Here is a 25,849-nt window from a genome sequence, read left to right on the forward strand (position 1 = left end):
ACAAAATAGAAATGATCAAAGCAGTTAAGTTTATGAAGATTTTGGCCTTTTTTAGAGGTTGGTAAGGGGGGCATCCTGTGCAATTATTCATTTTTTTAAAACAAACAGCCCTTGTCTTACAGAAAACTAAAAAACGATACCCTTGAAAGCTTACAATCTCCTTGTAACTTTTACTCTTAAGAGTTCTTCTTTAGAGTGTTACCTTTTCGACATGCCTGGATCCTGACTTTCTCTGCCCTGGCTTATACTGGCCCTGCTGCTTTCTCCAGCATCCAGATGCCAGTATGATCATACAACAGCAAAGAAAGATGACAGAGGTACAGAGGGCCACCGGAGCCAGCCACATCTTTGAAGTCACAGATGCCCCATCAGGTGTCATGTCTTCATTCTCAGCTGTGTGGTTTCTGCTGTTGGACCCCTTGGTTTTATTTAGTAATTGCTTGCTACTGTTGAGTCGGGATGGAATAGGCCTATGAAAAACTTTTGTGTCTATGGGAACAAAGAAAGGAGAAATAGTCTTGTTATCTGGATTATTGATGAAATCAGTGCTGTGTGACCCCATATTTACCTCTGTGGTAATGGAGTTATTCAGGGAAATGAGTTTTGCCCAAGAATCTGTGGTTAATTCCTTGGAATACCTAGTACTGTTTGTGTTGACAACCAAATCTTGATGTGTGGTTGATGATGGCATCTCTGGTGATGGTAGCGTTTGGTTTATCACTGTGGTTTGTTGTTCATCTAAATGCGTAGCTTTTAAAATCCTTAGTCTGTCCCGTGTATTAGATGAGGAGCGGGTATTTAGATATGTGGGACGTGATTGTTCAAAAACCAGCAAATCTGGATCTATACCTGAAAGATAAATAAGGCATCATTCATTTTATTTTTTATTTCAAGGAGAGAATATCAAAGCACAGCTTGGAGAAGTCTTGGGTTTGCCACCAAGTTAGTGAACTAAGCTTAAGTTCAAGTTCTACTATTGCATATTTCTGGAAGTCTTAGAAACATACTGGCTACATTTGAATTTATCTTAACTTTCAAGAACACTTTCTGTTATAAACAGCTGGCTACATCATGGAGGATTCTTTGTGTCTGCCAGGGCTTCTGGGTAACAATAGCCAATGTCAGTGTAAGAATTGCAAAAAAACAGTAACCATTTGAGATATGTAGCATCTTAAAGTTTTTAAAAAGTAAATAATACAGAAGTATAACTGTATTCAAAATCATGAGCAAAGCCCTCTGTCTCCTCCCTTCCCAGTTCCTGAAGGTATTGACTTTGTCTCAGTATTTTCTCTCTTGTAAAGGAACTCCTTTCCCTCTGACTTCAGACACAAGCAAATATTGCTCTTCTGTAAAGGGGAGGGGAAAAACTTCTCAACAGCTTTTCAGTTGTCTCTCCTATCAGTTTCTGTCTCTCTCCCTCTCTCCCTCTCGATATAATGATATCCATTTCCTTTCTTTGTTGTTTGCCTTCTGCCATCTTGTTCCATCCACACTATTCTGTCAGAATTATGCTTCTGAGATAATCAGTAGTTTCCATAATTTGTGGCCACCTCATTGTTTTGACTTCTCTTTTACCCTCATTCCTGCTGGCCATCCTTTCCCTAAAATTCTCCTCTTGTGACTCCCTGGAACACAGACTCTCTTGCCACTTTATCTCAGATTGCCTGTTTCTCATTTTTTCTTTCTTTAGCTGGTTCTCTCCTTGGCCCAAACTGGTTGTGTGCTTTCCACAATCTTTAGTCTGTTGTCTTCTGCTGAATTTTCCCTTCATCTCAGCCCTTCACCACACACACACACACACACACACACACACACATGCACGCACACACGAGTATCCTCATCGGCTGTCACCATTATGTCAGTGGCACTGAAATCCACATCACCTGTTATTTCCTCTTTCTCGGTCCCTGGTCTCATTGCTCCTGTGGTCTACTGAAGGTTCCCACCTAGACATCTCATGTCATCACTGAACAGTCCCAAAGCCAAAATCATTTTTTCTGGCTCTCTATCCCTTTCGGTGACCTCACCAATCTTCCATCACCCAAGCTGGAATCTATGTACTGCAGAGCAATCTTTGACTCCTCTCTCTTCTTTACCTTCATCCAAAAAGTCAGTCCTATCTGGTTCCCTCCCAATGTGCCGGTAATCATCCCTCCTCTTCATTGCAGTTATGGTCACCTTCTCCAGATCTAATGCTTCCCTGACTAGATATTCTTATTTGCATCCTGCATATTATTTTCCCAGACTAAAGACAATCACACTCATCACTTTAATGATGACATTTTCTCACTAAATGCCTTTGCTGGTTCTCTGTTGCTGACAAAGTCAAACCCAAACACTGCTTTGTCCAAAACACTTTTGTAACCTGGCCTACCCTGTCCTTACCCAGATTTTCATTGCAACCCCGAAAGTGCCCCCCCCTTTTTAAAGATTTTATTTATTTGTCAGAGAGAGAGAGAGAGTGAGAGTGAGCACAGGCAGATAGAGTGGCAGGCAGAGGCAGAGGGAGAAGCAGGCTCCCTGACAAGCAAGGAGCCCGATGTGGGACTCGATCCAAGGACTCTGGGATCATGACCTGAGCCGAAGGCAGCCGCTTAACCAACTGAGCCACCCAGGCGTCCCAGAAAGTGCCCCTTTTGTAGCCAGATCTGTTTTCTACTCTCCCATCGTGTGATACAGAACTCCTTGTCTTGCCTCTCCCTGGCCTCTTCCATGAAACTGCCTCTGAATGTAGGTTTCTTTAGTCTCCTCTTCTTTTGAGTGCTTGTACTTGAGGCAGTATCACACATTTTTGTATTCAATTAGGTTCTACACTAATTGTGAGCCTTGTCATATCAACTAGATTGTAAGAAACTCGAGGGCAGAGATACGGCTGCCATCTTCTGCAATTCTGCTCCCGGCCTGAATTAGGTGTTCAGTAAGTAAAATCGATGACGAAATTTATCGCCTTTGTGTCTGGATGGCAAAAATCTATTCTTTCACATTTACCAATTTGCACCGTGTGTTTGTATACATGGGCAAGGTATGCTTAAATGTGTATTTATCTAAAATAATGGTTATCTTGGGACCATTGGTAGGCTAATGTATGTTAGTAAGTGCATTTCCTTGTCCTTGACATCAATCTTTGTAGAATCCTTGTATACAGTGTCTGTCCATAGACCTCAAAACTACCACTAAGCATTTTCTTTGTTCCTAGTAGTACTCTTAGCCCCTCCAGTAGGAATGCCTTTTTTGGCTTTTGCTGGGGGCTCCTGGAATATAGGTAATGCTTAAGCTCTTCTTCAATCACATACAATTTGTTATCATCTGGAATGAATTCATCATTGCTGAGCATGCCAAACTAAAGCAAATTTATTTGTAGTTTTCTGCCCTGGATGCACAAAACTTTTCCAGATAGAGATCATGGGAAAATAGTGGTTCAGGTTGTTGCCAGCCAGTTTCTAGGTTATACATCTCTACTAGAGCATTACCAACATTCTTCAACATAAATACAAAATGCACAAATCATTACCTTCTGTTACGTTGTATAAAATGGCACTGGTTCCGGGCTCTAATATGCAACTCTCCAGTGTGGGGCAGTGAATATGGAGGCAGTTGACATTGTCATGCATGGGATCATGGTAGAAGACAGCCACGTTACAGGAAACTGAAAGGAAAAGTGCATTTGCAGATGGTTTTGGTTTCTCCCAGCTGGAAGAGCTCTGAGTAGCTTCTATTTCTTCCAAGAACATGGCATTCACACCAGTATATTGCAGGGCTATGTTCAGACATGTCACAGAACATGGTGAACTACAGTAACTGTTTCTATGAATGTGGAAAATGCCCTTTTTAAAGAAACTATCCACTGATTTTCTCTAATCTTTCACACATTCCATTCCACACAGGATTACCTGGAATCATTTTCCAATCCCAGGATTTTATGTTCATGAAAAGTTCAGTTGGCTACAGAAGCCCCAGGGGTTATCAGATTTCTAGTTGCAGTGCCCTCTCAGAATGCTAATGCACCGGAGTTCACCAGAGAAAGAAATATGAAAATCAAGTGACAGATGTTGTAACAAAAGAGGGAGTCATGGGAAGGCAAAAATTGCAATTACTGGGAGAGGCCCAGATGGTAGCAAGGCAGCAGGCCAGGTGAACGCTACCCTGACCCTGATTATAGGGGAGCACTAGCCCCATTTGCAAATCACACATCCAACGGAAAGCCTATTCAATGTCTTTTAAAGAGGAAGAGAGTCCACTGACAAGGATGTGGGCATTTGGGATTCTAGTGGGTGGGGGTACATCACTGATGCTATCCCCCTTCTCCTAAATAACTTTGCTCCATAAAATGCATCATGTTATTTCTGGAAACCCTTAAGTCTGATTTGCTGAGTGCCAGTATCCAGTCTGTCCTCCCTAACGTGCAGAACAGACTTTCCTCCTGCTGCAGTGTAGTAGGAACCATGTGCTGGGAAATATCCATTGACCAAAGGTATCAACTTCTTTAATAAAATAAGATTACAGAGGGTTAGCATACAATTACCAGACCTCAGAGTATCCCTAAAGCTGTTGTGGAATTGTGGTTGGCCAAACCTTTGCTGCTTCTGTGTAAGGTTAACTGTGGGGAGCTCTATCCCACCCCTCCCCCATTACCTCTGGACCAGCCAGGAGGGTAAAGAAGAGGGCAGAATTCAATGAATAATATATTGCTAATACATTTTAGATTACAAATGCATTCCTTGAAGACTGGACTGTCAAGTTTAAGGGAAAGGATTAAAAAATATTCAAATTTAGAAATTTAAATTTTTGATAAGAAAGTAGTTGATGCTGTAAAGAGGACAATTTTAAAAGAAGTTTTATATTCCTCTTCGTGTACGTTTTAGAGTTCCAGCTCTGAACAGGTTAGCTATTGCAGGACTGTGGCTTTTTAAAGTTCTGGCTTCCAGCTAAAACAGACGTGTGTTCGTGCCCTTTCTTCTGCAGGAAGAAAACCACAACTTGGAAGCTACAGAGGCTGTAAAATCATGGAATTCTACTGGATGCTTACAGTATCCCTGGAAGTCCAGAGGACACAGTTTCCCTGCGATGGACAGTCAGGTAAATTGATACCATGGGAAAATGCTGAAAGGTACACCCCCCGCCCCCGGCCACCTTCCCTTGAGGCTTATGGGAATTATAAGCATCTTTAAGGTGAGAATCTAGATTGGCAACCTTTTCAAAAAAATTTCCCTTTGGGGCTCCTGGGTGCCTCAGTCAGTTAAGCGTCTGCCTTTGGCTCAGCTCATGATCCCAGGGTCTGGGATCAAGCCCTGCATTGGGCCCCCTGCTAAACGGGAAGTCTGTTTCTCCTTTCCTTCTGCTGTTGCCCCTGCTTGTACTCTCTCACACACACACTCTCTCTCTCTCTCTCTCAAACAAATAAATTCTGTAAAAAAAAAAAAGAAAAAAAAATTTCCCTTTAAAAAATTAATTGCTCTCTTGTGTGCCTGATTAACTTTCTAGGGCTTAGCCTGGGACAGCTTCTCACACTGTGGTCAGTTTACACCCTTGGATAGCCTCAGTCCACATCCCAGAAATCTGCCATGTGTACTTGGATAGGAAGCACTGGCAATTAATAAGTCGGTATCAAACCATGGAAAGAAAGTGTGGAAGAACCAAGAGAATTATTTTAACGTATTGTGTTGCTTTTGCTATTTCTTTCCAAGTAGCTTTAAAATCTTGGAAAAATGAAAAACAAATGAAAGTAGTCTTTAGACAATTGTAACTGAAATTCTGCAATAATGAAATGTTTTCCTCATTATAAACCTTGATCATATTACATGGGTGATGCTTAACTCTGATTCTGGATTTCAGACAAAAAAAATCGGAATATTTAAAATATATATTTCTTTTCTTCCTTTTTGCTGGTTGACATATATCTACCTATGTCCTTCAAAACATCTAAACAATCTAAATTCCTGCTCAATGCAACCCACATTTGCTCAACACAAGCAAGCACATTTCAAAAAATTAAAATATTGAGATCACCAAAAGAAGTTTGAAAAGGAAATTATTGGTTTTTTTGGAAATTATTATATTTTTGAAACCAAATATGCCATTTTGGGGGGGTGTGGAAATATTGGTAGTTAACCCTCAAGGAAATAGTTTCATTTAGCACTTTAGTGAAGAAAAGAAGATTGTGTCACCTGTGGGTTCCATGGCACTCTGGATCATCACAGATTTGTAAACTGAGCCAGCACTGATCCAAATGGCAAAGTCAGTCTCAATCTCTCTCCTGCCCTCCCCCATCCCCTTGTCTCTCCCTCATCTTCCCTAGTCCTGATCATCTGTTCCCTGGAACCTCTGCCTAGAGCTCCTTACTTAGGTCTTCATTTTATAAGTTTCTCCTGATTTTTGCTCAGGCATATCATTGATACTTACCATCCTTCCTAAGGCAGCAGCTCCTGCTGCATTTCTGGCCAGTACTTTCAGAATAATACTTCAGGAACTGAGCTCCCAGCTTCTGAGACTCCTCCAGGTCAATCAGAAGACCTGGAAAGCGACGGATCCAACAGTCTCTATAAAAAATGGTGGGTGAGCAGAGAGAGTCTGAGGTCCGCCCCATGCTCAGCAGCAGCACCAAGGCTGTTTCCACCACTGCCACGTGCATTTCCGTGGTAGGAAGATCGGGCAAGAAGTCTGAGTTCCGGACAGAAGCCGAAGCTGACCATCGGGGTTGAGGACAGGTTCTGGAACTTCGAAGCTGTTGCTAAGGGACTCTCCTAGAGAGTCACCTTCTAGAAAAGTGAAGCCATTCTTTGACTGCATATTGATTTTTCTTTTGTTTCTTCCCAGCTGAGCCTTAGGTGAACATTTGACTTTCTGATGTTAATTCTGAACATTTTCCAGGCCATTTTGATACTCTGTCCCTTACCCTTTTGAAGATGTGGATTCTCTCCTCTGCTTTTCTTCTTTCTCTGAAAGTGAATAGTCACAGACACCTCTTACTAAGTAAATATAAAGACAAGTGGAAATCCTAGCCCAGAGTCTTTCTGAGGAAAACAATAATTTAGTCACTTGACGTCAGATAAAGGAAGGATCCATTACACCAGAAACAAGACATTGTTTGTAAGGGGACTGTTGTATGGTTTTAAAGAAACCTGTGACTGCAGACTTTTTATTTTTTTTATTTTTATTTTTTTTAAAGATTTTATTTATTTATTTGGCAGAGAGAGAGAGAGAGATCACAAGTAGGCAGAGAGCCAGGCAGAGAGAGAGGAGGAAGCAGGCTCCCCACCGAGCAGAGAGTCTGATGCGGGGCTCGATCCCAGGATTCTGGGATCATGATCCGAGTGGAAGGCAGAGGCTTAACCCACTGAGCCACCCAGGTGCCCCGACTGCAGACTTTTTAAAAAAAATTTTCCCCCTATGGATTTAAGTTCTGGTATTTACATTCACCAGAAAACCAGTTTGTGCCCTGTTTCAAATTTTTTGTTTTTACTAACAAAATAAGAACAACAAAACCTTGAAAGTAAATGAAAACTGAAAATGAAAAAAAAATTAATTTTGCAGTGCTTTTGAAAACATTGAATGTGGATATGTGGATCCTGGTCACTTCTTGGAGCTAGGCATTCCCCACCCCCACAAAGGTCAACCACAGGCTTTCTTTAAAAAGAGAAAATGAAACAGTACAGTGAAAATTGTGAAGAAGTTCAAAAAGCGGTGGGGGTGGCGGCACCTGGGTGGCTCAGTCATTAAGCATGTTTCTTCCTCTTGGTTCATGATCCCGATGTCCTGGGATTGAGCCCCCATTGGGCTCCCTGCTCAGCGGGAAGCCTGCTTCTCGATCTCCCACTCCCCTTGCTTGTGTTCCCTCCCTCGCTCTCTCTCTGTCAAATAAATAAATAAAATCTTAAAAAAATAGTCAAAATGGGGGCTATCTAATCTGTTTTCTGAGATTCTTGTTTGCAAGTTATAAAGGATACTTCTTTGTGAAGCATATATAAAAACGCATAGTATCTCTGATGAAAGCAGAGACAGTTGCTAAGAAATGTGTATTAGGGAAATGAAATGGTTTTAAATTTCTAAATATTAATAAAAATCACTTCAATTGCAATGCCAAAACATTTGAAAAGATACTAAAGGAGGCAAAAATGGGCTCTCACTTTTGTGAAGGTTGTAGTTTCCATATCCCATGATGATGTCCACATTGACAAAGTAGTTCAAAAATGAAACTGTTGGGTTTTTATACCCATTTTTATACCAAGCATAAGTGAAAATCAGCTTTTGGCATAAAGTATGGCTGAACTGCTCTTTTTTAAAAAAAAAAAAAAAGACGAAGCTTTTTCTATCCCGTGATCTGGGTTTCTTTTGTACCTTTTGCACAATGACTCATTCACTTACTTGACACAAAAATGTTAACATTCTTTGAATTTTCATTTCTCTACCTGTTTTGTAATAATAGCCTATCACATATCCTTTAATTTTTAGAAATACATGATTTAATCATCAATAATAAGCAAATAATCAAAGGGCTGAATAACTTTAAAAACAAAACATTTTACTTTCTCCTAAGCAAAAATTATAACATGGATTAACTCCTAACCTTGCATAAGCCGCCTAAAATATACTAAAAATGATTAATATGTTATTCTATTGAACTTCTCATAGAAAACAAGATTCAGTTGCTTACCTGCAAATAATCAGACTGTTCTGTCTGTTCCAAGGAGAAAGGGAAGAGAGGTTTCCTGATGGGAAAGTAAGCGACAGGTGAGGAACAAAAAGATTACTCCCTTTTTCTCCATGAGGTTCCATAGATACAGCAATTAGTTCATGCCCCGGGGACATAAACCAGAAAGTCTGCTCTCTAACATTCTACCCTCAGTGTCTTTCAATCACATTAAATGCAATTTCTTTTGTGTGATGTAGAATTCCTTGAAGTTCTCATGTATCCTGCAGGGATAATGGAACAACCCATAATTGCTTAATCCTTTTGTTGTGATATGGTGTTCAGGTAAAGATCAAAGTTGCATTTTTAAAGAATCTCCAAATTCCAATGTAAAAGCATGCTTTAAAATTTTTAAAACAATTTTTTTTTTAGTGATTGCATAAACATTCAGTTGGAAACCAGGAACTTCTTGGAGCCAAGTATTTTGAAAAGGAGAGATAGAAACTGGACTGCAGGGGCAGAGGGAGGAATCCACAATGGGCTGAGATATGTGGCCCAGAAACATCTAGTCTCAAAATTGTCCATGCGAGATGAAATTACAGAAACCAGAAAGCAATTCCAATTCTGAATAAAAAATTGCTATATAGGCTTTTATAGATTTTATCAAATATTGAGAACTGTTACACTATTGCAATGCAGTGATATATTGTATTTATTTCCAACTGGGTGCTCTTAAGAGGGGTTCAAAGATTGTATTCTTACCTTAAAAACCACACTTTTCTTCCAAGAGCCTGATTCAGTTGCTCTAGTCTGGGAACCAGAATTTTTATAAGCATCCCAGGTGATTTACTAAGATGTTTGGAAAACACTGACATAACACTGACTGCAAAAAAAAATGGAAGTTTTACTTACATTAAGATGCTCAATCTGAATTAAATATGAACGATTTTTATTTTTTTTAAATATTTATTTGAGAGAAAGAGAGTGCACACATGGGGGGAGGGCGTCAAGGTGGGGTAGAGAGTGAGGGGGAGGAAAAATAGACTCCCTGCTGAGCAGGGAGCCTGACCTGGTGGGGGTGGTGTAAAGATGAAAGGGGTTGGATCTCTGGTCCCTTCCCAGAGGTCATGACCGGAGCCAAAGCCAAAAGTTGGATGGCCAACACATTGAGAATCACCCAAGAGACCCTGAGCCATTTTTAAAGAACTGTACTACTTTAAAGTCATTTAAATTGTCCCACATGCTTGCATGAAAGGAAAATATTTCAGTTTTGCTTGTTAAAAAAGAAAAGGAGGGGCGCCTGGGTGGCTCAGTGGGTTAAGCCACTGCCTTCAGCTTAGGTCATGATCTCAAGGTCCTGGGATCAAGCCCTGCATCGGGCTCTCTGCTCAGCGGGGAGCCTGCTTCTCCCTCTCTCTCTGCCTGCCTCTCTGCCTACTTGTGATCTCTGTCTGTCAAATGAATAAATAAAATCTTAAATAAAAAAAAAAAAGAAAGAAAAGGAAATAATCTTTATTAAAATGTTTTGCTTTTTATTAAATTGATATATGTTTCACTTTAAATACCCAAACTTTTGGGGCACCTGGGTGGCTCAGTTGTTAAACATCTGCCTTTGGCTCAGGTCATGATCCCAGGGTCCTGAGATTGAGCCCCACATCAGGCTCCCTGCTCCGTGGGAAGCCTGCTTCTCCCTCTCCCACTCCCCCTGCTTGTGTTCCCTTTCGCGCTGTGTCTCTCTCTGTCAAATAAATAAATAAAAATCTCTAAAAAAATTAAAAAATAAAAATAAAAATCCAAACTGTACAGAAAAGCACAAAAAGGAATAAAAACTACAGTCCTATAGTCTTAACACTTTCATTAACATCCTTCTAGACATCTCTATAGAAAATAGATACATATATGCCATTGTATGTAAATGGATTCATGCTGTTCCAGAAACTGTTTTTTAAATATTTATTTATTTATTTTAGAGACAGACATGAGTGGGAGGGGCAGAGGGGTAGGGAGAGAGAATCTTAAGCAGACTGCACACTGAGCACGGACCCCACTCAGGGCTCAGTCCCATGACCCCGAGGTCACGACCTGACTTGAAACCAAGAACCTGATGCTTAACTGACTCTGCCACCCAGTTGTCCCTCCAGAAACGGTTTTCTTAAAACCCAGGGTAAAATTATATTTTTCAGGGTTTCTAAAGAAGGATCTACATGTTTATCCAAAGTTGTAATGGCTCTCCAGTATTTCATTCTACAAATGTACCAAAATTTACTCTGTACTTCAGCTTCCTCAGCTATGAAGCAAAATAAAAAATTGTATTGTAATCCACAAAATCACTGACAATAGTGCTTGGCATATAATTAACACTCAATAAATGCTGGCTACTATTACTATTATACATTGTTTTCCAATTTTTTATTATTAAAAGCAACACTGTAATAAACATCTTGTACTTAAATTTTTTTTTTCCTTCTCAGTCATTAAGGTTGTATTTTCCAGAAATTCTTAAAGAAACAGCCTGTGTCTGACTCTTACTATAGTCTTTTGTAAAAAGATCATAATATATAAAGTGTCTGAAGTGAGTCATAGTACCACAAAGGCCAGTCTTTATTATTCATTGTTCAGTCAATAACAGATCTATAAAATTATACCACCAGCTGTATATGAGCAATATTTTCATAAGGCTTAGAAATAATATTTTAGATCTTCTGTAAATGAGTTTATATTGCTTTGACTTTGCATTTCTAACTCAACAGAAAGCTTACTGTGTAAATTATAAAAATGATTAGATCTTAAGATACTTCCAATCCTAAATGACATTATTATCATTATCGGGGTCAAAAAGCTTACAGGTTCAGTGCCTGGTTTTGTCAGACTCACACCCCAGATTCCCTGCCCAAGCTAATCTTACTCTGATAATATCACTGTGCGTGAATTGCCTTTCTGATGTGCATCATTCTTTGAGTGTGATTTTTTTGGGTCTCTTTTTAGAAGGCAAGAAAATACCAGTCTGAGGCATATCCATGACGTTTGGAAACAAAAGCATCCATTGGTGAAAGATTCTAAAAGGACAGGGAAGAGACTAAGAGCCTGTTCTTCTTGGCTGACCCACTGAATCTGGCATTGTTGCCGATGGAGGCACAAATAAATCCCAAGCCCAAGCCTCTTTAATAGAGGGTGTGCCTCCCAGCAAAATTTGCCAGTTTAAGGCCTAATACTAGGCATGGCACTTTACTTTCCCAAAGAGGTTGCTAAATTCATGGTTGCCTCCCCCCAAGAAACCTAGAATGTCTTGACTGCACCCTTATTGAGAACAGAAGTGTGAGAAGTTGCTTGAGAATGGAGTTTTATCAGTAATGATTTAAAGTCCAAGAAACAAGGTGAAAAGATAAAGTTCACAGATTAAAAAAAAAAAAATAGACGAATAAGGCAAGTCATAGATCCATCCTTGTCTCCTTCACTTTTCCCAGGGAGGCCAGAATCTACTAGAATTTTTTTCTATGTCTTTAATATGTTAGTTTCTTATCCATGGTGTTTTATAAAGAAAATAATGGAGGACAACTCACCATGAGGCAGTTAAGTTACATAGTGAGAAGCACAAAATAACCAAAAAGGTGCTGAAATGATTTCATGCTTTACCAATCTGACTGTCTTCTCTGGTTTTTAACCCTTCCCCTCCCCTCTTGCTAAGGTAAAATGTTAATCCGGTTGTAGGAGGTAACTTGTTTCAAAAAGCGGAAATGTATGTATGAAGAAGGTGTCATTTAACAACTTGTCATTCAAGAAGACAGATGAAGCTTGTCATAATAAAAACAAAGCCCAAATACATCTCCTCCCCAAGTTGAGGACTATTACGGAAGAATCTTGGTCTGGGAAAAATTTCAAGGTTTTTTTGTTTGTTTGTTTTGTTTTGTTTGTAGGATAGGGTGCCAGTTCCCTCCCAGTCCTTATCCCTCCATCTACCCAAAGCTAACCTAACAGTATCCCCCTCACTCCCTTCTAAGATTAATTCATATCTCATGAACAACACGAATCCTCATTATTTGGCCTGAGCTTTTTACTCATCTCTTTGCAACGTCCAGTGAGAGAAGACCGGGAAGAAGTCGACCCTCCTTAAGTAGTCCTCAGACGGGCATGGGCCGGGGAACATAGGGTGGCAAGAAAAGCCACTCCGTAGGTCAGTATGACTAAAGGAGGCCAGACCTTCTGCCCAAAGGATCACGTTCTGTCATGGCTAGCCCAATCAAATTGAAATAGGAAAAGCAATGACTTTTAGACGAGGTTTTAAAAGAAGTCACGTGTCCTCACTTAAATTGTCTTTCTTTTAATAGCATAAAAAGGATTAACGGGCCCCAGCAGCAAATACAAGCTCCTCTGCTTCCCGACCCGTTTCATCTGCTGTACTGTGCACCCCAGCGAGCCCTGCAGAGCCTGCTGCCATCTGCCTGGACCTTCTTTCTGCAAGATGGCTGCTACACGATGACCATGGCGAAGAATCAGCTCTAGGTGTCACCTGCGTGTGTAGGGAAGGCCTGTGTGCCTCAGGCCCCGGGACACTATGCCGGATTGGGCTAGATGGGCGATCCCAGATGTGATGTCATTTTGACTCCCAGGACCCCCGACTCCCATCATCCCAGTCCCCCCACGCCTGTTTCTTCTTCTTTTCTCTCTCTCTCCCCGCTTGTAAAGCAGCGCGGAAGAAACAGCGGACTGGCTTCACCTCGCCTCCAGTCTGCCTCCCAACCCGCGCATCGCTGCGGAGCCCGCAGGCCGCAGAGCCGCTGCGCCCGGCGTGCGGGGGAGGCTGAGGGGACGTGGCCGCAGCCTGAGCAACGGGGCCCGCAGCCCTCCAGCCCTCCCCGAAAGCGGGATCCGCTCGCAGGTCTGGCGGGCGGCAGGGGTCCTGCGGGCGGAAGTGAGAAGCGAGGCGTGGGAGGAGGCTGCAGACTGGGGGCTGGGATCCCCTCGGCGGCTGACGCGGCCGGGACAACCGGAACGAGGACGGCAGCCGCCTCCCGACGCCCGGTGCGCGGCAGCCGGGCCTTTTTTGGCGTTGAGGCAGAGCAGACGGGCAGGGCGGCCGCTCCGGGGGAGCGAGGCTGAACCGCCGCCCCCGGGACCAGGAGGAGGGGCTGCCTCGGGGGCGCCGCCGCGACCCAGATAGGCTGGGCGGACGCGGGAGCGGGAGGCGGCCCGTCGCCTCCCTCCTCTTCCGCGGGGCCATCCCTCGGCGCGCCCAACCCGGAACCCGGCGAGCGCGTGGGGGCGGGGAGGCGAGCGCGCAGAGCTGGCGGGCATCCCCGCGGCCCCCGCCCCCCCAGCCATGTCGGCCGAGGAGATGGTGCAGATCCGCCTGGAGGACCGCTGCTACCCGGTGAGCAAGAGGAAGCTTATCGAGCAGAGCGACTATTTCCGCGCCCTCTACCGCTCCGGCATGCGCGAGGCCCTGAGCCAGGAGGCCGGCGGCCCCGAGGTGCAGCAGCTGCGCGGCCTCAGCGCCCCGGGCCTGCGCCTGGTGCTGGACTTCATCAACGCCGGCGGGGCCCGCGAAGGCTGGCTCCTGGGCCCGCAGGCGGAGAAGGGCGGCGGGATGGAGGAGGAAGAGGAGATGGACGAGGTGAGCCTGCTGGCGGAGCTGGTGGAAGCGGCCTCCTTCCTTCAGGTCACGTCTCTGCTGCAGCTGCTGCTGTCCCAGGTGCGGCTCACCAACTGCCTGGAGCTGTACCGCCTGGCGCAGGTGTACGGGCTGCCCGACCTGCAGGAGGCCTGCCTGCGCTTCATGGTCGTCCACTTCCACGAGGTGCTGTGCAAGCCCCAGTTCCACCTCCTGGGGGCTCCTCCTCAGGCCCCCGGGGACGTCAGCCTGAAGCAGAGGCTGAGAGAGGCCCGGATGACGGGGACTCCGGTTCTTGTAGCCCTGGGGGATTTCCTGGGGGGACCCCTGGCCCCTCACCCCTACCAAGGGGAGCCCCCGTCCATGCTCAGGTATGAGGAGATGACCGAACGTTGGTTCCCGCTGGCCAACAACCTTCCTCCCGACCTGGTGAACGTCAGGGGTTACGGGTCCGCCATCCTGGACAACTACCTCTTCATAGTGGGCGGGTATAGGATCACTAGCCAGGAAATCTCGGCTGCGCACTCCTACAACCCCAGCACCAATGAGTGGCTCCAGGTGGCCTCCATGAACCAGAAGAGGTAAGCGCCCAGCAGGGCTGCTTCTGCTTCTTTTCCCGTTCCATTCATTCACTTGCTCACTAGTTCGTTCATTCCCCTGATATTTCCTGGGCAATCGCAGGAGATTTTGCTGAGGTGGGAATGACATCTTCAGGAGTGTCGCTGGCCTGGACTCTGGCAGAGTTCCCAAGGAACTGAGAACTTGGGAGGAAGAAGTGGCCCCAGCCAGGTCAACTAACCGAGTACTTTCCTTGCAGGTCTCGCTTTTTCAGGCAAACTGCCTTTTTGCCTCTTTCCCAGTTGGGGGGGGGGGGGGTATGTCTGTGGTTTCCTGGGAGGATACTGTAAAGGAAAACTTTAAGTTTGCTTTCATTTTTACCTTTTTTTTTTTAATTTTTTAATTTTTTAGGCTCTAATCCTGATTACAGTGCCAGACCGGGCAGTGACCTGTAATGCTGTCTTGGGAGGATTTTTGTTGTTGTTATTGACTTTGAAGCTTTCCACACTGGGGCCCCAATCTGTGATCAGGAGATTACCATTAGAATTGTACCTTGGATTGTCTTTTTTATTTTGTATCCTCTCTTTTGCATCTCCCTTCCATCCCAGACAGTTTCATCTTTGTTCTAAAATTTGAGCCTGGCAGTGGTCACCTACAGAATTAGAACATATCAGTCCACCCAACCTTCTCCCCTCCCATCCTCAAATCCCTCCCAACATGCCCTTGGGTGACATGAAAACAGGTAAAGGAGGAGGGGAGGTGAGGGAGAGGAGGGAATAGAGGTGGGAAGGGAAAAGGAAGAAGAGGAAAAAAAAAAAAAGCAGAGCAGATACAGGAAGAGATGGTAGAAAAGAAAGATGGTAGGACTCAAGATGGCCCAGAGCCATTCACACACAAGTAGGGAGAAGAATCGGTGTGAGCCACGAAAGGACAGGAATACTCTTTCTTCCGCTATACTTGTATCTATCTCAACCCCCACATGGGCCCTACCCTGAAGTGTGGAACAAGTAGTTGGGGGACTCACCACCAGGCAAAGAAAGTTGTAACTGGAATGGGAAGACCATTATACATACATACTTGACTTAAGGGTACCCCAGCCTTGGGGGGGTGGGGGGGACAGTGGCTTTATTTCTACTATAACATAAAATTCATTTTGGAAAGTGCTCTTTTTTTTCTGGTGATAAAAATAATACATAATTATTCTAGAAAAGTGGAAAATGGAAAAGAATCAAGAAACAGAAAGACTATCACTCCTGCTCCCTCCCTCACAGAGGCAATACTGTGTAGAGATTAGCATGTTTTCTTCCAAGCCCTTTTTTGTGTATTATTTATACCACTGAGATGATACTGTATTTAAGATTTGGTATCAGAAGTGTTATTTTTAAGCAAATTCTACAAGCTTTAATTGAAGTAACAAAGGGACATTCAGTGGTTATGGATGGTGCTCAGATTTGGGGTGGAAGGCTCAACCGGTTGTCTGTCACCTCTACACACGTGTGTCCAGCTATATCAACTGCTACTCAACAGAACCCCTCCACCCCCAAATCCAGCTTGAGCTCTAACATAACACCTCACAGAATTCTTATTTTTCTTATTTATTTTTTTTTTTTTAGAGAAGCGGGGAGGGCCACAGGGGGAGAGTGAATCCTAAGCAGGCTCCATGTCCAGCACAGAGCCTGACGTAGGGTTTGATCTCATGACGCTGGCATCATGACCTGAGCCAAAATCAAGTCAAATGCCTAACCAACTGAGCCACTCCAGTGCCCCCTTTTCTTTCTTTACAAATCCTTGATAGTCTTTTTTCTTTTTTCTTTTTCTTTTTAAGAATATTCTTTATGTCCTCCAGGGGAAAAAAAGGTATTCAAGTAATTCGTAAATACATGCTTAGAAAAATTACAAATGACACGAAAAACCACAGAGTAAAAGATATGTGTATCTACTGATATATATTTATATATTATACATTTGTAAATATATGTTATAAATGTGCATTTATATAAACATAAGTATGTTGATAATTGTTAGGGGAAAATGTATGTATGCGTGTACATGCAGGGGTGTGTGTGCATCTTATATATATTTTTACCATAGGTTGATTAGGCTGTGCTGATTATTATGACCATTCCACTTGGAGAGTTTTTTCTGTATCAACAAATATCAACAAATATAGAGCTGTCTCACTCATTAATAAGAGCTGTATTCTAGCCTATGGCTGTACTATAATGTAATCAGCCCATCCCTTACTCATGAGCATTTAAGTTGCTTCTATTTGCCATTAAAACAATGCTATAATGGGATGCCTGGGTGGCTCAGTCGGTTAAACATCTGCCTTTGGCTCAGGTCATGATCCCAGGGTCCTGGAATGGGTCCCATGTTGGGCTCCCTGCTCCTCAGGGAGTCTGCTTCTCCCTCTCCCTCTGCCCCTCCCCACACTTGTGCTCTCTCTCTCGCTCACTCTCTCTTTAGAATACATAAGATCTTTAAAAAAAATGCTATGTTGAACATCTTGGCATATATGTGCCTCTCTTAGCAGGCATTTTTCAGTAGTCCTAAATGACAAATTCCTGGAATCCCTGGATAGGTGAGCCAAAGTATATATAAGTTTTAAATTTTGGTAGCTCCTGCCAAATTGCCCATCAGAACATTGTTCAGATCTCCTCTCCTATCAACAGTGTCTGAGCTTGCCAGTTCCTATACTCCTGCCAAGACAAGATATTATCATCATTTTTTATTTTTACCAATCCAGTGGGCAAACACTGATGTGAATCTTTCTGCTTGGGAGAGAAATTTTTCCTCTCAGATGTTTATTGGCCCTTTGTATATATTTTATAAGTGGCCTTTGCCAATGAAAAAGAAAATTGGTTTATCTTTTTCATATTCAGTTTAGAAATTCTGTTTACATATGTAGAATCAATCTCTTGTCTCAGGTAATGTTGCACTGTTTTCCCCCTGCCTTTATTTTACTGGAAGGCCTCAAAAATAAAATCCGCAAAGTGACCAGGCTGGTGAAGTCAATGAGTAGAGGGATGGGTTGGAGTGATGATGAATTGGAGAGCTGTCACTCCACCGCAAGAGGGCCCCACCCCTCTCACCCACAGCTTGTTGCTATCTCCAAGTATGGAAAGCATTGCCAGACAGCCAGATGCCCTGATTTTTAAAGGCTGGCAACTTGAGTGCTGTGAAGTGTGTAAACCTGGCGATTCACAGACCTGTACCCCTGGGGATAAAAATATATTATATGTTTATAAAAAATTAAAAATTAAAAATTAAAAAAAAAACAAACCAACATCAACAATAACAGAAACCTTGCAGACCAAACAAACTGTAGGACAACACCGGCATTGTGAGCTTCCAATTTTGGATGTCAGGTTTATCATGTATTCTTACATGAGGAAATTTAAATTTTTTTGGAGTCAAATTTGTCATGTATATCCTATTAACTCTTAATCTTGCACAGGAAAGGTGTCTACAAGTTAAGAATATACAAATATTCATCTGTCTTATAATGTATTTTATGGTTTTGCCTTTTTACATTTATATTTGAATGTGTTTGGGATTTATTTTTATGTAAGGTATAATGTAAGGTTATAGCATGTTTCCTAAATGTCTCAGTGGCCTCAGTCCTCACTGTGATTTGCACAATCAGTTATCAAATGCTAATTTTCCTGTTTCCATATTGACATATTGGCTATTCCTTTACCGATAGCATACTTTTAAATTATTGCAGCTTGGTAAACTATTCTGTTGTCTCGTGGAATGGAGACCCATTTTTTTCTGTTTTTTTTTTTTTTTTTTAAGATTTTATTTACTTATTTGACAGAGAGAGAGAGAGAGAGAGATCACAAGTAGGCAGAGCAGCAGACAGAGAGAGGGGGAAGCAGGCTCCCTGCTGAGCAGAGAGCCCGATGCTGGACTCAATCCCAGGACCCCGAGATCATGACCTGAGCCCAGGGCAGAGGCTTAACCCACTGAGCCACCCAGGTGCCCCTTTTCTGTTTTATTTTGATTCTCTTAGCTATTCTTTGTACATTTTCCCCTTCAGAGAAACTTTAGAATCCGATTGTCAAGTCCTGTTGGAGTTTTGATTGGGCTGACATTGTATTTATCAGTTAAGTTGGAGGAGGATTAATAGTTTCATACTTTGCAGATAGAAAAATGGTTTATTTTTCCATGTATTTAGGTCTTTTGGTCTTTCAGGAAAGGTTTATGATCTTTGTATAGTCTGTATATTTTTTGCAGTTATTCTCAGGAATTTTCTGGTTTTTTTTTTTTTCTTTTGTTTATTTATTTATTTTTTAAGTAGGTTCTGGGCGAAGGTTGGGCTTGAACTCAAAACCCTGAGATTAAGAGTTGCATGCTCCACTGACTGAGCGAGCCAGGCAACCCCGAGCTACTGTTTTTTTTCTACACAGATACTTTTTTTCACCAAATTTTAAAATTGGGGGCCATGTCAGAATTTGTAACCTTCTTTATCTCTCTCATACTTTGACTCAGATTTGACGGTCAACTCAATTGCATGTCCCTTTCTGAACTCTCAGTTAGGCTAAATATTCAAATTCTTTGTTTCTCTAGAACACTCTCCACCTCGAATTGAAGTTTTCTGCTTATGTTTGTTTCTCTCCCTTCCAGTCAGGTCCAGTTCATTGCTTCTGTGTGCTCCTACTGCTAATGTGGTATCCGATAATTCATAGATGCTCAAAATGCACCATTGTTTTTGAATTACGGACTATATCATATATTATTGTAATAAAAGTGACTATATTATTTTATTTTTTAAAGTGTAATATTGTGAATATTTTTATCTTGTAACAGTCACTATAGTTATTTAGAATAGTGGGAAAATAATAATAGGTAACATTTAACTGAACATTTACTCTGTGCTAGGTACTGTTCTTACTGCTCTCACTTATTCTTCATAAAGACTGTATCAGGCAGGTTCCCATTTTACAGAGTCAGAAACCAAAGCATAGAAAGTTAATTGCTAAGGTGTGTAGTAAGTAGAGTAACCAAAATGTAAATATCCATTGAATAGATATAACCATTTAGAGTATTTGCAGTTTGGCTTATAGACTGGCAGTGACCATCTTCATTCATGTGCATTTTTAAATTTTCTTAAAAATTATTTTCTTCAGAGAAGTGGAGCACAGATGCTTTGTGCTGCTTTTAAAAATTTCATTACGTGTGTTTGGGCTTCACCACAGCCTTCATGTCTAGCATCTTTCTAGTCACTATTGGGCAAACAACAAAGACGACATGGTTCCTATCCTCAAGGAGTTTAGATGATGAAACAAGTAAAAATGAAACTTAGAATGGAGTTGTTTCTGGATAATGTATCCAATACAGTTTCTGGAAACACCAGAGGAAACTTAGAACCTTGAGGAAAAGCAGATTTCAGCCTCTGTGATTACACAGCATTTCACATCTGGCTTGATTCACTGCCTCTGTGATGTACCTTTACTGTTTTACTTTGACAGAGTGGTCAAATGCAATGCAGCCCACATTCCTCAGCGACTGAATAGGGTGGTGATCTCAGAATCTTAAATAGTATGGGACAGGCAGGAACCCTAGCTTTGAGAGATTCTGTAAAGTCCTTTGCACCCTGGAGAAAATGGTGCATGTGACCAGTAGTGCTCCCCCCGCCCCAAAAAAGGGAAGAAAGAGATGTTAGTGTTGTGCCCGCACACTTGAAAATGGCAGTGTGAGTACACAGTAGAGCAGAGAGGCTGCTTTGAAGTCCAGGGATGCCACACTGCCCAGTGGTCTGCATGTGGGTTTGATCTCAGGAGTTGTCAGGACATCCATGTGAAAGCCTGTACACCCACACCATTGCTTGCCCTCCCTCCGCGCTTACATTGTTGATAACTTGCAGGAACTGGCCACTGTTGCAGCAATCCTGGTCGTTCATTTCTCCGTCTCTAACGTCTCTAGTCTCTCTCATTGCCCTGTACTTTTGCTCTGCAGTTGTTCTGTGTGTGAATACAAAGCCGGGAGAGAGTTAAACAAGTTTCCTGGCTGAGATGGAATTACTGTCGTCAGCCTTAGCTGTTCCCTTTTTCTCTGGGCCAAAGTTTAGTATTTTAGGGCATTTCTGGTCTCCTTTCTGGTTAAGGTTGCAGCGGAGCCCGAGAATAGTGGGAAGGAAAGAAAACTATGTGTTTGTTCATCCCCCACTCATTGTGATTTTGTCCAGTAGATGCTTTGTGTGCTCCAGTCTCTCAGACACCTAGTAGGTAGTGACCTGCTGGTCCCCAGGGGAGGTTAATCCATAGGGAAGTGGCAGAAGGTAGGCATGAGGAGGAGGATGAGGGGACATAAGGACCCGAGTGCTCTACAAACTATATAAGTCTTTTCTGAGTGGTTGAGAAAAGATCTTGCCATTTCTCTCTGATGTTTACTCCAATGGCAACAAACTTTTCTATGTAGCAAACCCTAACAAAGGTTCCTATTTCTTGAGCTCTTAACTCAGGGCTACATGTTGTAGACACTGTTTTAGATGTCACTTCCTATTTCAGGCTCACAGCATCTCTTTGGGAGTAGTAGTAGTATTGGCTCCATCTCCCCAAGGGGAAACCGAGGATGAGTTTCATAAGTTTGCATGGTTACAGGGCCAGCACTCGAAGCGCTCACATCTCTGTGTCACCGGCCGCTCTACAGCTGTATACAGCTACTGTTGATCTGTGTAGCAGGTTTCAACGTGTTTCATGTTACTTAGTTTTTAAGGATTTGCTGAGTTCTTTATTTCCTTGAGATGAAGTAGCAATTAAATCAGCATTTTTTTTAGCCTTTATTTCTATTTACTGTAAGTCAGTCAAGGATGTAGCTACAACACATCATTATTTGGTTTAAAAATTATTCTTTTTACCCCTGAGGGTAGTATGTCAGGGATCAATATTGAGAAAATACTAGAGATGACCATTTTTTTTTTTTTTTAAATCCATAGCTTGGATTCATACTTTCACCCTTCAGGAGGTGGAGAGTGAAAGAGTTACTTTCAGAGAGTAGGAAATGAGGTGCTTCATGGTGAGAATTTATGGATGAGAGAGCACTTTGTATATAATTCCAGAATACATTCTAGCCGGTGACTGTTGCAGTTAACAAATGACAAAGAGATCCTCTCGGAGTTAAGAAATTTAGCCTTATGACACCCAGAAAAAGCATTCCCTCTTGTAACCCCTTTCTGCAGGTGTTCCCCTTTTCAGCTCTTCCTATGTGTTATATGTTCCTTTCTCCACTTCACAGGTGGGGAAACTGAGGATGAGATGAACTGAGGATGAGATGAGATTCAGTGACTTGTCCAAGGTCACACAGCCGTTGGGTGGTGGAGCTGAGATCTCCCTGTGTGAGCCTGGGCTTACAATCCTCAGCAGGACACGTCTTCACTAAGTGGTCTGCGTTGGGGTGGCAGTTTCATCTCCAACTCAGTATTGAAAAGTGTCTTCTCTTCAAGTGAATTTGAGCATGCTGGGTCTGGAGAGATGGAATTGTTTACTTTTAACTGCTTACTCATTCAGCCCTTACATGTTTACTTAGGACAAATGATTATGCTGGATGAATATTAAAAACCGTTTCGATCTTAGAAAATTTACTATCTGTGTACCTTTGGGGAGCAAAAACAAATTGCAGGCTGGTAAAATTTAGTCCTTATTTGCAAGCTTTATTTCCTTTGGTTCCCCAAATTTGCACACACACAGAGGGCATCATGGTCAGATTTTAAGGACCATTGGCAGCAGGAAAAGTAAGCAACATGAAGTAGAGACCCCCCCCAGTGGCTGCCACCCCAGTGAAGTCTGTTGGCATGAAATGTGATTGGCTGGCTAGGTGTAATGGACAATGTGAGGTTCTTGCTGAAGAGTACTCTGTTCACTTTCTGATTTGAAAAAACAAGGACTCATTTAAACGGACACATTGCAGGCACCTTTGAAAACATCTTACTGTTTTAGTAGGTGTAGGTGGCTATTACCCACATGTCCTTTGTCATGGTGCATCAGTGTTGATTAGACTCCTGCTCAGAGATCACACATGGACGACTTGTTCCCTGTTTCTTCCTCATCTCCCCTCTTACCTGCGTTTTTCATATGTGGCCTCTACCCCCATTCTTTCTTAGGATACTGTTAATTTTGAAGACATTGTTGTATTGGTGGTAGATATGGTCTCTAAATTTACATGGTCTGCTTTCTTTATTTCAAACACTAGAAAACTAAGAAATTATAATGATAGTATCTTATCTCAGTGTGGTACTTCCTGAGAAACTGTTGCCTATAATGTCTTGACCATCCTGTGATGAGTATTATCCCATTACCAGCAATAGTGAATTGGGGTGTTTGGGCTAGGGTCAGAGAGCTGCTTCAGGTCTTTCTGTTGCATTGTGCTCTGCTCACACTCCTGTAAACTTGAGACTGCTGCGCCAATCTGGGAGACTGGCCCAAATGTGTATCCCATCTGGCCTTCAAGGAGTCATTAATTTCTGTGTGCTACACTGGAACAAATTAGTTTTTTCTTTTCAATTCAGAAGTTAAAAGTTACAAGACTTTTATGTAGCATCTGAAGCTGATGAGCAGTATTTGATTGTATTACTGAATATGGGGCTTAAAACCAGTGTCTTCTCCTTTTAAAATTATTTTATTTATTTGAGAGAGACAGAGATAGTGAGAGAGAGCATGAGCAGAAAGGAGAGAGAGAAGCAGACTCCCTGCTGAGCATGGAGCCTGACACAGGGCTCCATCCCAGAACCCTGGAATCATGACCTGAGCCAAAGGCTGACGCTCAACCAGCTGAGCCACCCGGGTGCCCCTAAAATTATTTTCTATTATGATAAGTGAACATTTGTTGGTTTAAGTATTTGTTAACATATGGAAGCCCCCGTAAGGGTGCTGTGTCAAAATATGTTTAGTTTGGTGCTTATGTAGCCCTATGTATTGTGTTGTGAAACAGTATATAAGATGCCCTTGGATGGAGTGGTGGGATGGGGGGGGCGAGAGATCTGCCAGGAGCACTTGTGGTAAAGGGGTCTTTGAACCACCCTCTAGCACCCACCCTTAGCATACGCACCATAGAAGGTGCTAGTGTGTACCTAACATGGAACCTCCTCATTGGGGAGGAAGAATGGGAAACATGCTGAGTAGAGAGACAAGGGAGGGAGGTGGTTATGCGTTCCTCCCTTAACACTTGCTCCCGCTGTTGAAGGAAATATTAGGCCCACTGTATACAAAATATCTTTGGTTCTTGGCATAAGGCTAAGCAAGACTACTCTTGGTTATATTGAGTTGCTTATCTCTAATTGCTAAAATTTGAAAAATGCTTCATTCTTGTGAATTCTGAGATAGGAGTGAAATTTGAGGTGTCATTTGGCCATTCCTCTGTCCCCAAGCAGAATGGCACCCAACTTGGAGAGCTAATTTTCTTTAGATATCCAGCACATTCCTCAGTCTGCTTTAGCAGTTCATGCCATTGCCTTCTTAATGGTCAAGAAAACTGACTCTCTGGGCCTTTGTATCTCTCTTTCAGGTCTAACTTCAAACTTGTGGCTGTTAATTCAAAACTCTATGCCATTGGTGGGCAGGCCGTTTCTAATGTTGAGTGTTACAATCCCGAGCAGGATGCCTGGAATTTTGTGGCACCCTTACCAAATCCTCTGGCTGAGTTCTCTGCGTGTGAGTGTAAGGGAAAAATTTATGTCATTGGAGGATATACGACCAGAGGTAAGTGAAGGGGCCAAGTAAGTGATCCTTTTCCACGTGAGCTTGGGCAGCCTGGGGAAACGCTCTGATATTGTAATTTCATACGTTATATACTGGATATTTGCATATCTGGGAGGAAGAGAGTTGAGTATTATAAGGGTACTTTGGACAGAAAGGACCTTTGATCCCTTTGTGTGAGCATGAAAATTGAATGGGGTAGAGGATGTGATGAAGAGAATATGTATTTTCTTTCTGCTCTGGAAACCCAGCCTTGTGACCAGCTGTCTTGTGACTGGACTGGGTAAGTGCCATCCTTCTCCCAAACACATTTAACACTATGGAATTTAGGGCCAGAACATCCTTGTGGATCTGTGTTTTCACTTTCTTCGTTCTTGAGCACAAACATATCAGACAGTTTCCAGAAGCTCAGCTCAAGGCTGTTGTTCACATAGTGTAAGAGGATTACAAGACACACGAATATAAGAGAATTTTTTCCTGACCAGAGGTGGGAGGTGGTTGTGCTATTTATTGAACTGTACTGTTTTCGGTGGGCATTTGGCATTAATAATTTGGAAGTAAGTTTCTCCAGTAGGTTTTATACTGCCGTTCTCGGTAGATAGCATCTCACGTGACCGTGACAAACTTGGTTGTGTTAGGAGGCGGTGGTGGGCCATCAGGTAGAAGTGCGTCTTGCCTTTTATCTCTCTCCCCCACTTGTGTCCGAGTTACCTCTGGGCCAAAGAAATTTATTTATTTTTTATTTTTTAAAAAAGATTTTATTTATTTATTTGACAGCAATAGAAAGCGCATATCTTTTAGGGGGCCACTGTTGAACTCAGTACAGGTGCTGTGTTTATGCATCTAAGGAGAGGCAGTGACCAAGAGAAATGCATGGGAAGCAGTGAGCTTTTTTTTTTTTTTTAATGCCCTCAAGTTTTTATCCCCGTGGAGCTAGTCCCAGTGCCTCTCCCTCATGACTTTCCACTAAAGATAAGAAAATTGCCAGCTTTTTTGGGTAACAAAAAATTGAAAAAAAAAAAAAAAAAGAGAGAGAGAGAGAGAGACCTAGCAGCCATTTCTTTTACCTTCCACATTGGTATTTGGGTACAGTGGTCAACTTCATGTGCTTAACGAAACCATAGCCCCCAGAGAATTCCTGTGTGTGCATATGTACCTCTGGGTATCTGTGTGTCTGTTCTCTTAGGAAAGTAAATACAGTTATTTACTTTTGAACATTTCTAAGAATTCTGATTCCTCCCTAGATTTTGTAACCCAGAATGCACCCTGTGGGCTGACATAATGCACACATATCCCTTGGCTTTTCTTGCGACCAGGAGCTGGGAAGCACTGACAGGCAGCACTGTAACCCAAGAGTGCTCT

The 25,849-nt window shown here is 42.5% G+C and overlaps 2 protein-coding genes across 2 annotated transcripts in view; one reads left to right on the forward strand and one right to left on the reverse strand.

Moving 5' to 3' along the window:
* Positions 1-9,609, reverse strand: LOC111159972 (MANSC domain containing 4). The gene is made up of 5 exons (XM_022522694.1): positions 9,389-9,609; positions 8,651-8,705; positions 6,400-6,935; positions 3,512-3,646; positions 1-849 (listed from the first exon to the last, which is right to left on the reverse strand). Exons 3-5 carry the CDS (start codon positions 6,626-6,628, stop codon positions 191-193), a joined length of 1,023 nt encoding a protein of 340 aa, XP_022378402.1. The 5' UTR covers positions 6,629-6,935; positions 8,651-8,705; positions 9,389-9,609; the 3' UTR covers positions 1-190.
* LOC111159971 (kelch like family member 42) overlaps positions 4,979-25,849 on the forward strand; it is a 23,774-nt gene continuing 2,903 nt past the window's right edge. Inside the window, 5 exon segments of the mRNA XM_022522693.1 lie at positions 4,979-5,076; positions 12,952-13,285; positions 13,288-13,462; positions 13,465-14,815; positions 24,297-24,490. Of these exon segments, the coding sequence (XP_022378401.1) occupies positions 13,196-13,285; positions 13,288-13,462; positions 13,465-14,815; positions 24,297-24,490 (1,810 nt within the window). The 5' untranslated portion in view covers positions 4,979-5,076; positions 12,952-13,195.

This window comes from Enhydra lutris, unplaced genomic scaffold (genome assembly GCF_002288905.1).
Source record: "Enhydra lutris kenyoni isolate GAN:26980312 unplaced genomic scaffold, ASM228890v2 scaffoldscaffold72, whole genome shotgun sequence".
Taxonomy (NCBI): domain Eukaryota; kingdom Metazoa; phylum Chordata; class Mammalia; order Carnivora; family Mustelidae; genus Enhydra; species Enhydra lutris.

Coding starts and splice junctions, on each gene's coding strand:
- LOC111159972 (XM_022522694.1), bottom strand. CDS start 6,628: ATGCACGTGGCAGTGGTGGAAACAGCCTTGGTGCTGCTGCTGAGCATG. Junction 3,647..6,399: donor CTGCTGCCTTAGGAAGGATG/GTAAGTATCAAT, acceptor TTTTCCTTTCAG/TTTCCTGTAACGTGGCTGTC. Junction 850..3,511: donor TTTATACAACGTAACAGAAG/GTAATGATTTGT, acceptor TTTATCTTTCAG/GTATAGATCCAGATTTGCTG.